This window comes from Corvus moneduloides, chromosome 4 (genome assembly GCF_009650955.1).
Source record: "Corvus moneduloides isolate bCorMon1 chromosome 4, bCorMon1.pri, whole genome shotgun sequence".
NCBI lineage: Eukaryota > Metazoa > Chordata > Aves > Passeriformes > Corvidae > Corvus > Corvus moneduloides.
The window spans coordinates 52,494,522-52,508,860 of NC_045479.1; the positions used below are offsets into that span (position 1 = coordinate 52,494,522).

The 14,339-nt window shown below is 34.4% G+C and overlaps 1 protein-coding gene across 26 annotated transcripts in view; it reads right to left on the bottom strand.

The window, feature by feature from the left end:
* The window catches only part of CADPS2 (calcium dependent secretion activator 2), a 292,543-nt gene that overhangs the window by 54,638 nt on the left and 223,566 nt on the right, over positions 1 to 14,339 (bottom strand). For 18 of the 26 annotated variants that reach the window (XM_032105953.1, XM_032105971.1, XM_032105961.1 and 15 more), the window contains 3 exons: positions 6,555 to 6,658; positions 4,979 to 4,987; positions 2,826 to 2,982 (listed from right to left, as the gene is read on the bottom strand). In XM_032105953.1, the coding sequence (XP_031961844.1) occupies positions 2,826 to 2,982; positions 4,979 to 4,987; positions 6,555 to 6,658 (270 nt within the window). The remainder of the gene's footprint in view (positions 1 to 2,825; positions 2,983 to 4,978; positions 4,988 to 6,554; positions 6,659 to 14,339) is intronic. The other 8 variants (XM_032105977.1, XM_032105974.1, XM_032105964.1 and 5 more) reach the window with 1 other exon arrangement.

Sequence of the window (14,339 nt, forward strand, 5' to 3'; positions counted from 1 at the left end):
AGTAAACTGCCCTCTAAAGCAGGCCCCTTAATGACACAATTTATAAGCTCTGTGGACAAAAATTAACATGGTCACTACAGAAAATGAGACACAATCCTGGGTCAACTATGTTCTTCTTCCCTCTATGAATAGCTAATTCTGGAAAAAAAAAAGGCTATCATAGAGAGAGAGATATATAAAATATATACAAATTATATGTATATGTGTATATATAATACATATAAGTCTCTCTCTATATAGACATATCTATATACATGCTATCACTGTACAATCTGCAAAGCTTTACAGAATCAGGGATAATTGAGTATGAACAATAGCAACTCTGGACAGCATTAAAATGTATATTATAAAACCAGCTACAATATTTTTTTCAAATATTTACAATTTGAAAAATCACAACAGATTTATCTTCAATCTATTATTCATCTCCACAGTGAACGTAATTTTTTAAGTCACTTTTTGTAGTTAGGTCTCATGAGAAAAGCAGAAATATTTTACAAGATGGGAAGATCATCCTCCTCCCTCCCTCTATTTCTTAAAGTTCTTCAGTTAGACTAAACGGGAATGCAATCACTGAAGTACTCTTCCTTGTGGAATAAGGTCAGAAAAAAAATGGAGACTCTTCGGGTGACACAAAATGGAGTCCTTCATGAAAGAAATGAGACACTTCATTTAGGACTTCCCCATCCTCCCCTCTCTTCATGAAAAATCATACACAATACTGGAAAATGCATTTTTTTCTCATTGTTAATTGAATATTGACTTTGAAGTATTCACCTGGAATCTTGCACAGTGTTTTTTACACTGTGTAAAATAGCACATTCACTATTTTTTGAATAGCCATGAATATCAATTTTCATTATCTCAGAGTTTTTCTAATATTATACTTTAGCGACAAAGTTATAAAAATAGTTTTACATTTAAATTTTCTTTAATGCTGTAAGTGTAAGATTGTTTCTTTATTGTTAGGAGTTCTCTCATATCAGGTTTATGTGAAAACTGATTCATGCACCAAAGATTTAGAGCTCATTTAATGCTCTTGATATAGAATAACATGCAAGTGTCAGTCCTCCAAATTTCAGTGAAGATTAACCTAATATGCAACATGGTGACCTAACAGTTCTTCATTTGAAAGAAGTCTGAAAAGTAATCTCTGATATAGCCAGAGAGTGAGAGTAACCCAGTGGGATTTCCACCTCTTCATTTCCTAATGAGTTTTTTGATAATGAGAGGTGACTTTGCCAGTCACTGTGGGCTCTATTATGGCTAATTTACTCCACTTCACTCTCCTTGTTAATTATTAACACTAGCCTTTTTATCCTCATGAGACCACATTCCAGTTTTTCCCTTTTTAGATTTTTTTTTCTAAATATATCTTTATGAAGGTGATAGTTTTCAGGAAAAGATTTTCACTTAGGGTGAAGTCAGAATTATTGATTTTACCTTGGAAGACTGTAAAATTAATTATATAAGCATGGGAAGCTCTTGCTAATGCTTTTAATGCAGTTACAAGGTGAAAAGGCTGTTAATTAAAGAATAAGCACTGAGGTATGTTCCACCTGGGAATCAGTTCTTGGTAGAACGGTCACTTGCCACTTGCTAGCATGTCCCCTGATTAATAGGTGACTAATTTCCATGGTGGCTTTCCAGTAGTTCTGGGGAAAAAAAAAAGTGTGTAATTTTCCAGATGGCTTTCACTTGCCAGAAACTGTCATTTAATATATCTATTACCATTAGGGAATTACTGAAATTGGTATACAGGTGTGATATTTCATACAACAGTTGTTTCATATCCTTCAGTTAAAGTTTTACAATATTTGTAATAATTGCTTTAACATGAAAGTTTTCATAAAATGTCTTTCGTAAGCCTATTCTAATAATTTAGCATTACTATCCACTTAATCTTTTAAGGAAAGAAAAATCAGTAGCCTATCAGCAATCTCTTGCATGTGAGGACAGCCCTTTTTTGTTTCTAACATTTCTCTCAGGTTTGAACCAAAGCTCAAAGGAACACAAATGACACAAAAATACAGTTAAAACTGATGTCACAAATCCTTCTTGTAAGACTACTGTAAAATACCTACACAGCTTGCAGAAATCAAAGAATTGTCTTAAGTGCATGTAACATCACAACTAGAGACATGCTTCCTAAACTGAAAATGTATGATAGTAGGGAAATAGGCTGAATATCACATCTGAAGATAGGCTTCACACTGTTAATCTGGATTTTAGATGATCAGGCACCACTTGAAGTAGTGCACAGTCTAAGGAGTCTAGCTCTTCTGAGATCTGCATAAGATTGAAAAATTCCTGCACCCTTTTGGGCAACCTTCTGAATTGTCATCATGGCAATTTTAATAAGTTTCTGAAGTTGCAGTTGGCCCAACAAAGGACCCAAACAGAACATTCGTTCTGTGTATTCTGTTCCATTCATGCTAAGACTACTATACCTTTAATAGACATAACTAGTCTGAAAGCAGTTTAGAAGGCTTAGAAGGAAATATAAACTACAACCTTATTTAAGCAGTATAGAATAAATGCAGAGTATCAATACCTCTTACACTACTTGTACATTATTGATTCAAAATTGAGTAATTTGTGAATACCAAACGGTTAATGCATTGCCAGAATAAGGGCTGAAATGGTGCAAGGATAGAGAGAAACTGCTCAGCTTGCAGGAAATGGAGCACCAGGATATGCATCATAAAAACAGGCATTGTCACTTTTATTTTGAGCATTATATTATTTAGAAACACATTGCTAAGGTGTGGGTGCATTGAACAATCTTATGCAAGCCGTATGTAAAAAAAAAATTAAGATCTTACTGTCATTTCTGAGGGCATTATTCAGCAGCTGGAAAAGTGGGAAGCTGTCCCAGGAGTCCTGTGGCTGTGCCTGAAGTGCTGAATCCATATCAACAGAATACAGAGACAAAAACTTCTCTGCATGCTCAGCCAACAATTCTGGCCACCAAGCAAATGCCTGAAAACATGACAAAATAGAATTACTGAACGAGTCAAAGCAAAGAGATGTGTTCTATCTATGGCAGAATACATCTGGGTGTGTCACGTCATGTCCTGTCGCATTTGGGGTAGAAGAATGGGCCAAGTGAAAAATAAGAAAATATTTTATAAAAATTTGCATGGAAAAATTTAAGAAATCAAGCAGATTTTTCTGGGAAAGGTGATATGAGAAGAATAAACATATAACGCCAAAAAAATCAAAAAAGGGAGTATAAATACCTGCAACTTTTTGTGAGAGAGCAAAGAAAAGCAAGAAGGCCTCATCCTTGAAAAAATGACTGTATATGTTTCTTTTGATTTCATTAAATTCTAAAGCAGATGGATTTATTTTTAAAATAAATCTTTATGAATACATTTTGCATTCATTTGGTAATCAGAAAGGATGGTTTTAGTGTGAAATTTTATTACTTGAGTCTGAGGGGGTTTTTTTAACAGCTAGAGCTTGATGTTAATTCCTATTTTTTGCCTTTAAAGAGATTGGCTTGTTCTGAGGAAGACATCCAGTTTTCCTTCTGCAAATGTTATAAATCTTTAGAAGTTCACTAATGTCTGTACTCATTTTCAGTAATTTAACATGTTTTCTCTGGCAAAAATTTATATTCTTAGGTAATCCTAGCCTTAAAGAAGATAAATAATCTGTGAAAAATATTGTCAGCAAGTAAAGCCAGCTCTGCATTAAAAACATATAACAATTGTACCTTTTTACCATCACATAAATCTAGGCTTTTAAAGGTCAGTATTGGAGCTGAGCATTGGATCAAGGGGAGCTCTGTGATCCTGGAGTTAAAGATGAAGATGAAGGGAGTTTATGAAATAGGATGAATATCAAATCCTGCTAAGAGAGTTTTGCTCAGAGTTTATAAAAAAGTCCGACAGTGAAAAATACCCACACATGCAACACAGGAAGATGTAATTGCTTTCAAACTTATTCTACTCATTTTGAATATATAATTTTGAATATTTTTGAGCTGCCAGCATGGAACATATGTAGCTTGATCTACACAAGAGCTGAGTCCCTATAACTTCAAAAAAATTCACAGAAATCTTCACTTGCATTTATGAAATGTAGGCCCTGGGTAGTGCAGAATTATGTACTCAGGTTTGAAAGGCACCAAATAAAAGACAACTTCTCTAAAGTGGTCTACAAATGTGTTCTTGCATTGTGGACTTTCTGATGACTGCCTGTAGTTCTTTTTGACATAGGGCAAAAGGAGAAATGATGAATTGACAAAGGGTTTTGAAGAAATGCTGAGTATCCTCTGCTATTACTAAAAGGTACTTAGTGTGTTGCAGTGACAGGACTGAAGGATGACAACTGGCACCATAGTAAGGAGGACAGATGAGGCTTCAAAAACTTTGGCAAGAGTTTGAAATGGAGTCTTTTTCATCAAACTGATAGAAATTTCTTATTAATAAACCCTGTTTAAATAGGAGTTCATTAAAGGAACAGAATCCTTATTCTAGAAAATAACTATATGAAAATAGAAAATGTATATAGGTGCTGGCAGGTGACCCTTCTAAGCAAGCAAATATTGCCAAAATTTCAAAACAAAGCAAAACCAAAACTAGAAAATGAGCACATTTTCTCTCCATTTCTTTCCTCTTTGTAAACAACACTTTGAACCCAGACAGAAATTCTTCTGACTCTCTCAAGAGCTATGCATCATTACTCAGGCAGAAAGAAAGAAGAATAGAAAAAGTTACAGATAAATGTAACAGCACAGTTGTTAGGGACAATAACAGGCTAAAAGCAATTAGCAATTGGTGACAAACATTCTAGAACAAAAACATTGACTGGATTAAAGGAAGAATGGAGGTCTTAGATTCTAGAAAGACACACAAATGTGACTATGCAACACCAGAAAACATCACAACATTTTATGCTACATGTTCAGTGCACAGTTCCATGCTATAAGCAGAGAAAAACAATGCTTAGCTCATCAGGAATCACATACCTCTCTTCCCTTTGGGAATCCCCGAAATTTGTAAATGTTATGAATTTTTAAAAAAGAAAAAAAAATCTAGTATTAAAAAGTGTGATATATTATTTTACAGATTACTGATCCTTTTCGTCAGCTGTAGCATCAAGCACTGAGCATTTCCATAACATTATGATGTGAAGTCACCATACTTAATATTCACTTTTGAGTAGGGAATGTATAATTCAGCAATCTTTTTCTCAGATATATTTTAATACAGAAATTCTGTATGCTCTATAAATTTCAGTGAAATTGAACACTTATTACACGAACAAAGGAAGGGGAAAATAGTCTTAGCATTATCTTTATTCTTTTCAAGGTACCTTAGATAAGATTGCAAACTTTTGCTGAATAAATTTTTCTGAAGGCACATGCAATCTATTTACCTTCTGAAAAATGGCACATCTCTGACTGCAAATAAGTAGTACAGAAAGTAATCTTTGAACAGAGATATTTATCATATGTGTATGACTTGATCTGGGTTTTGTTTCTGTGTTCTTTTCCACAGAAGTCCAATATTCTTACATTCATGCAGGTCCTCAAAAGACAAAGACCACAATATATACATTTTATTAAGTAATCATTACACTGTAACACAGTGGCAACAGTAGTGTAGAACAGGACCTCCAGGGAATTAATTTCAAATCATCAAAACAGCTGTTTCTTCAGTATAAGATAAAACAACTATAACAAGTTCACACATGACAGATGTAAGCTAAAAATCAGATTCCATAGTGTGATATAAAACCAGATGTTTTGAATGATCATATTTTATAACTGTATATACTAAATAACGTTTATCCCTTGGCATATTTTCCAAAAAAATATTTATTGAGTTTTTTGAGAACATTTTAAAAACAATTTCCTGAACCTTAGAAAACTGTATTTATTAATTAAATTTCAATAATATATACAAGTGTATCCGGGCAAGTTAAATGTTGTAATTTCTTGATATAAGAGGTGCCAGAATTCTAGCTATTACGGTTTCTGTATCATGAAGCAAAAGATGTGAAAGTAAGAAACATAAAACTGTTCTATTTCATTTCTTCTACCTTACAATGACATTTTTAGAAGCACAAGTTTACAAGCGTACTTTTCCAGTCAGCAGAAGAGCAATGGGAATGAGATTATGATAACTATAATTATTTTTATACCTATAACCTAGATTTATACAGCATGATGAAAACCAACATTCAGTCATATTTTCTTTCTATTTTGAACAAGAGGTGAAAAGTTGGAAGGAACGGCTGTATAAGGCTATGAATGTTTTCCATACCATTTCACCACCTCCAGCACAAAGATGCTTTATCTTTTTTATGCTCTTTAATTTTCATTTCTAAACCTACAGTTCATTCAAGCGAATTCAAGTAGAGTTTTATTTCACTTCACTTTTCATAAGCTTCAAGTTTCTTATTCCTCTGTAAATGTGAACTGCCTTAAACATATGTCAGATAATAAAACTAAAATGTTTCTTGACAGACTTGCTTCGCATCAGGGGAGAGAAAATCTAGGAACAAACCATTCTCTACAGCAAATGCAATTACAGCCTCACCTCTGAATGATGCTCTTCATTTTGCTGCAATACTTCGATACAGAGTTCTGCAAGGTGAAGAACCTCTTCCAGTTTTCTAGCAGGTGTTGCTTGATTCATGGTCTCTGTATGAATATAAAATATAAACCAAAATTGCTTTAGTTACAAATATGATTTTTACAGTAAGAGAAAATGATGTCAGAAACTAATGGGAATGGTGCAAACTGACAAGTTTCTAAAGTATAAGAAATTTCAAGTGTTAAGGATAATAATTTTATACACATAAACAGTGCTGAATGTCCGGACCACTAAAAAGAGAAAATAATTCACAAAAGCATCACTGGTCATTGTAAACATTATCTGATTTAGTATGAGAGAAATAACAGGTGCATCAGTGTATTAGATGCTCAACTTTTGCAATAAGGAAGTTCTTTTTCTCTCCAAGGCCATATATACAAAGACAGCACATAGTGGGGATGTTTTTTGTTATTGTCAGTACAATGTCATTCTCACCAGATGACTCATTACTGTCATCAGCAATATTCATACCTTTTGCAGCAGTCAAAAATTCCAAATATTTCATCAAAAGAAGACATTCAATTTTAGACATATTTAAAAATAAGAAAAGTGAAAACCACAATAATTCATACAACTAATTTCTAATAACTAATTATTCAAATAACTAATTTTCTCCCTGTTGTTCATCAGTAACGGTGAATCTGCATTCTTTTCAGCACCATAGTGAAAAGTAGCATTATGAAATAAGGATCTTATAACAGAATTAACACAAGCCTACTAAAAATTCCACCTAAAAGAAGCACAAATGCAAAAGTTACAAATGACATGAGGCTCACTCATTTTACCCAGTAGACTTCAAAAAGAAAGGAAATAACAAAGGTAAACCAAATGTAACTAAAATACTTACAGGGAAATTAAACAACCATTAGTTTGAAATTAAAAAAAAAAAATCATAGCAGTAGATTTCACAAAGAATCACAGGAGATAAGGGAAGAGTCCAACAGAATTTTTTTACAAACATATTTTAATCAGTAAAAGTAATTTGTCCAACTACATATTGAATAAATTTGAATCGTTAGGGATAACTTCAGCATTAGCTTGTTTACCCAAAAAAGCTCTTGTTGCTAAGCATAAATCATGAGATGGTGAAAATGATGTACAATATAATCAGATACAAAGTATCACATTAACCAGGTTTGCAGAGGACTTATAAAGCTGATAACAAGGTCAGTGAGGGCTTCAGGAATTCTATTTCTCATTTTTTGTGCATTTTTATGGATCAAGTGGATAGCCAATCATGTGAATACACATTTTCATATGCAGAAAATTCTGCTGACATTTCTTTCCCACGTTGCATTCATCATGACAAAGAACATTATCAGATTAATTAAACAATAATCTCCTTGGTGTTAGTAAGAATGTCAATCCGCATGCAACAAATATTTTTAACACTTAACATTTCTAGCAAGTCAAAGCAACGTTCCAGAACTTGTCCAGTTCTCCAGCACTAGCACACTAATGCATATTACAGTGATGAAATACATAGCTTTGATGCAATTTTTGAAGAAACACTAGATTAGAATCTCCAAAAAACATCATCTTCTTCACTTCCAAGTGACTAAAACCCCACACTGTTTTCATGCAAAAACCAAGCAGGCAAATTAGTTACTGAAGCAGCTACAAAGAATTTTTTCAAATCTTATTAAAAGAGACCACATAACCAAATTTGTTGGAATAGGTTTTTTTTTTTCCAAAATCAGGATTTAACTCAAGAAAGAGTTAGTGTAGGAACATGGTTCAAGCACAAAGCACAGACCAGACACAAAACTACATTCATAATGCCAAGATCACTGTTACCAATGCTGTACTGTATTGCATTTACAATTTTTATACTGTACAATGATTATATGAATACAACAACAACCATATTGAATCAAGTGAGATTAGAAAGGATCGGCCAAGTGCCTATTATTTAGGTTATATTATAAAGACTGCTATTGGATTCAGAACAAACCAGTGGTTTCTACACTTACCCTGGACTGAAATCACACTTTCTTCTAGCAGTCAGCATACTCTCCTCCCTGAACACACAGCAAGTACAATTCATATAGGTAATATATATCACTAACAGTGTCACTGATGTTAATGAGTCTTAGGAATAAACCAGTGATATTAATACAGAGCATGACTGGAACATCTGACTTCAGCATAAACAACTCATTTTATTACAAACTTGGTCTGATATTCATTACCTCACCACTAACCAAGCAAACAAAATAATTGCATTCATAATTGCATATATTCCTAATGAAATGAAATAAGCTGTAAAATATTCAAAAATTATATCCTAGAAGGGCTCCTCTAAATTATTAAGAAAGTAATTCTAATAATTATATTGAATTTCATGTTGCATTTTTGCACTGGAGTAAATTCACTTATTCCACACCTGCAATTAGCTCAAGATGGTCTAAAAATGGCTATTGAACACGTATCATTATCACCAGGGAGAGCAGGAGAAAAAAGATTTACCACCTGTGAGATTATCCTGCTCCACCACTGTGATAAGATCACCATGAAGAGAAATATGGTCTCAGGCAAGTACCAATTGCCAAGAACAAGGCATTAAGGAAATGCAGTTCTGGTCATCTATGCTGAAGTGATGGATTTTGATCAGGAATGGAAAGGAAAGGAGTTTTTTTTCGTTGTGTGTGTCTCAAAGGCATCATAAGCCTAATAAAATGATGGATGAAAGAGAGGATCAGAAATGTTCACAGGCAATGTGGGAATACAGTGTTCCCAAAGTGGAACCACTTGGGAAGAAGAAGACCTACCTATGACCAGGGATGATGCTGGCAGATGAATAAATCAGTCATGATAAATTATTTAAACTAGACATTTTAAAGTTTTCAGTCATTTTGGGACTAGTGTTCAGGAACATTTTTTTTTCAATAGGATTATCATGTTTAGGAGGAAAAGTAGTAGGAAAACTATAAATACAGCTTTAAATTGAGTATGGCAGGTCTCCAATTGATGTTTCATGGCAGGAATGAGTAAAAATGTGGGACATATTAGTCTGAATGAATTCCAATTTCAGATTTCCATGAAACTCACCATGTTATTGACTAGTTTACACTGAAGCTATTTATTACTAGCTAAAAACATGCAAATTACTCTTAATGTTTCTACCTTTTGACAATATTTTAAAAATCATTATTTTTGTAGAAGACTTGTTCAGAAGAAAAGGTGGCAGAGAATTGCACTCAGTCTGCATCCTCGGATAAATCTCTCTAATTTTTTTTACTTATTCACAGAATAAATCAGTACATGCAATTTCTTTTCCATGATATAGACTTCCCTACATTTCACTTAAGCTTCATCTAAAGCTCTCTTTCCCATCTGTAAGTTACCACATCAGCTAGCCATTTTTCTCTGTAACTAAGGACCTTTCACATTCTAGGGAATATGTCTTATGGATATCCACCATTTACATGTGTATATACACAAGGGGCTATGAAGTAATTTGAGAAATAAAGAATGAAATACTAACTTTTTTTTTTTTACCAAGCAAGTAGTGTATATGAAATATGAGTAGCAATAAATTCCTATTTGGAAATTTTAGAACCTTCAAAACACCTGAGCAAAATACTGTGCTTGTCTTTGTAAGCATAAAAGAATTACAGGAATGGAAATCAGTACTGTCAGCTTTCATTATATTCATGATGTCTTTCTTCCCACAATTGCTAAAGGTTGTTAAGATGTGTTTACACTGCTCAAACTTACAAGTTGCAGCAGGAGTTGAGTCAGTAAATATGCTGCTTGACATCTTTTAGAAAATAAACAGAAAAAGCCATCAATCATCTGTTTTCAGCTTCATGTTCTGCCAAAATGAAAAAGCAAGCCAGGCTTTGCAAATAATGGATGTTTTCTCAAGTATGCATTACCAGTGAGTCACATAGGTGCCGAGAAAATATTGTTAAATGAGCTAAGTTAACTGAGTGAACTGCTACTGAAATGAAAAAGTGACTGCTTCATGAACACCAATGGAGCCTCGGGCCACAAGGGACTGTCAGATCATCCAGTCTCACCTCCTGCGTCACACAGGTCAGGGAACTTCTCCCCAGTCCTCCTTTCTCGAGACAATCAGGATGTCTAAAACCTGACAACAGTGTGTCTAAAACCTAACTTAAGCTTGCTTTCCACAAGAGAGTTTATCCTTGAAGAGAAATGCACAATTTACCTCTTCCATTTTCTCCCCAGCATGTAAGCTGTTGAACATGTGTGATTAATTTCTCATTGACATTTGCCGAGCACAGGAATCTGCTGATTAAAGAGGCATTTTTTTCTTGGTTACAAACACAGTGCAACTAGGAGAGACTCCTGTCTCTGGCCTGCCAGCCTCCAGTGACACAGCATATAGCCCTTACTTGTTTTCTCTGCCTCATATTTCATCCTTCCCCCTTTTCTTCAAACAAGCATGTCCAGAACAAGACACTCAGGAAAGCCAACCTGCCTCCAGTCAGAGGTATTGGAAAAAAGGCAAGTATGCTGAGAAGCCCCCAAGTTCACAGCCTCAGTGGGCTTACAGTAAAGCAGGACATAGTGTAACTGATAATACAGACACATCATAATCTGAGCTTTACGGATCCAACTCTGGTCCAGCAGGGCCCATTCATTTGGTCTTTTTAACAAGTGAAACCCCTAAGATACTCACTCTGAAGAGTTAACCCCAAACTGGTATAATCTACCCACGGATAATTTAGATTTGACTGTGCTGAATTTTTGTGCAATTTCTCCCTGAATTAAGCCTGCATGAAAAAGTAAGGAGGTAGATCTGGAAGGCCATTCTGTATTTTTCTGATTTAAAAAAAAAAATCTGACCTTATATGAATAGTGGGATTTAGCTTTAATTATGAAGCTGAAACCAGGCTTTCCATAATTGCTTTCTATGATTTCAATAGCATTTTAAATTCTAGGGGGAAAAAAAATTAGAATTAATTACAATTATTAGCTAAGTACAGAAAGATTATGAGATTTCTAAGAAGTTAGAGTTTACATCTCCTAGTCCACAATCTACCATATTACTGAGCCACACTACAGTATTTCCAGGTTTTTAAAATTTATCATAGTATTCAATGAAATTACCATCACAGGTGGGGTTTTTTGGTTGGGTTTTTTTGTGGTTTTTTTTTTTTTTTTTTTTTTTTTTTTTTAAAAAAAGGGAATCTTGGCTTATGGAAAAGCATAGAAATAACAAAATTTAAAAGGTAAATGCAGAAGAAAAATCTCATTTTTTACTGCTGACCATCAAAGCACTTAATATATGATTCTTTGTATTCTGATTTTGGCAACACAGACACAAGCAGTCAGTATTTTCCTTCTTTTCCTCACTTCTAATTTCACTTCAAAGGGGGAAAGAACTAATATTCTCAGCACTTCCTGATACTGTAGAATAAAAGAGATAACAAACATGGCAAACTGCAAGGCTTCATGAATAACAATAACTGAATAGGTGAATAACTCACCTATTAGATGGAGAGAAAACTGGCACTTGAAAATGCAGACTTAGTAAAAAGTATTTTTAAAAAACCAGAATATTCTAAGACAAAATTTTAGAGACTTACTGAAAAATGACAACAAGAAATCTAATGCTGGCATGTAAGGAGAAGGGAAAAGAGATGTTAAAAATTATTAACTGAAACAAAAAGTGAAGAAATCACTAATTGAGGACATAAAATGAACAGAAAATAGAATAAAATGTAACACAGATTTGCAAAGGTAGGTTGAACTAGACTTGTGCAGTAGCTTTTCTAGATAGGATATTTTTGTATAAAAGAAATTCAGTAGATCTCATCTATTCTAATAAAGCATTTGATACTGTGCCTCATGGGAAAACTACCAGTTAAGCTGAAGAAAATGAGGATTCAAAAAGAAACTGTATGTGGGATAAAGAAGATGCCTCAAGTGAAAGGCAATAGGCAGTGCTGAGAAAGAGCAAAAAAAGGGTTCTTGAGAGATTCCTTGAAGATTAATCTTAGCTTCCTTAATATTTTCACCAGGGACTTTAGAGTAAATATTAGGAGGACAATGACAACACAAATGTGTAAAACATGGGAAATAGATGCAGTAAAAAGAATTGGATAATTCCAAAGAATGGAAGAGAGAAACATATTAAAATACCTTCAAGAGTTAAAGGAAAACATATTAAAATACTTTAAGAAGGGGCAATACATTTTGACACAAGAACAGCAATAAACATTTCCTATAAACTGGGAATGTGTCAGCTCAAAATGATGAAAACTCTGAAGACTGGGTTGAATTAACTTTTCACATAAGGGCTGCGTGACACAAGCATGATACAGACATCAGAACTCATGTTCCTTGACTATATTCGATAAAATGTTTCTGGTATAACAGTACTGCTACTACTGTACAAGGCATCTCACAGGGATGACTTTGCACAGTTCTTGTCACCAGTGTTCAAGAAGGGGGAATTCAAACTTTAATAGAGAAGGACTCCTGAAATGATAAAAATGAAGAATAGGAGGCTACTTAGAGATAATGTGATGAAAGCCTAAGCCGCATGAGTATGAAACTCTTGTCTAGAAATGTATCATAGGGTGTGGAAGAAACGGAGATGATGAAATGCTAATGAAGGATGGAACTATCCCTCCCTCATCTGGGATACAGGACAAGGTTAGCACGCTAATTTTTGGGAACTAATTTTACTGTAAAGGTGATGATACACCTGTAGATCAAATAGGACTTGAAATGATCTTCACATGGGTGAAACAGGGGACTGGAAAGGAGAAGCACAGTGACAAAGACCGGCTCAGCCCTACTGTTAAAGGAGGATGTAGGTATATTTACAAAGGAGTACCAGGATACGGACCTAAAAAAACAGAGATTCTTTTACAGACCTCTGCTCCAAAACTGAAATCAGGGATGTTTATGCATATCCTCCTTTCCATTTAGTTGCACAACAGAGACCAAGAACGTTCTATGCTGCTGTGCAACTCATCCACTTTTCTTTGTTCAGTGAAATGAACATGCATGGAGAGCTTTAATCAAGTCCTCTCCAGGTAAATGACTCTCTCCACTTGCCTTCTCAGCTTCAATAATGTTTGTAGTGTTCTTCTTTTTAAGCCAGACAGATCCTTCTGAGACTTGAGGGCATTTACATACTACCCTTCCTTTAGAAACTTGTATGTAATGAGTACATTAGCCATCCTTGTCTTAAAACCCAGCAAACTTTTGAGTTCCTCCTGACATTCTCTTGTATGGAGTTAATATTTATTCAGCCTCCAGCAGTCTTTCTGATAGAAACAAATTTTGGGATGACAACTGATTTGTCTTTGAGCAATTGTACACTACACAGTAACTATTCGCTCCAATTTTAATGCAATTTATTCTTACTCCTTTTATTCAACCTATTTGGCAGAAAGAGCCCATTATACTGAGTTACCACAGTCTTTTAAAAAGAGTGAGTTATAAGACAACTGCCCTGTAATTCAAATCTTTATGATCTGTCTATTGCCTCAGAAATTACTATCCATGGACAATGACAGATACTGCCCTGTTTGCTTTACAGACATTTACCACTTTAATCCCCAGCCCATCCTTTTATATCTACACAGCAAGATAAAGCCCCTCTGCTGAAAAATGTATTTATGTGTAAGTTTCTGTCTTTTCTCAGGCCATAACAGCAGTAATAGCAGAGTTAATTAGTCCTCAGCCATTCAGATTTCAATGGGGCAAAATACTAACTTCTGAGATGGAATAAATAATGCA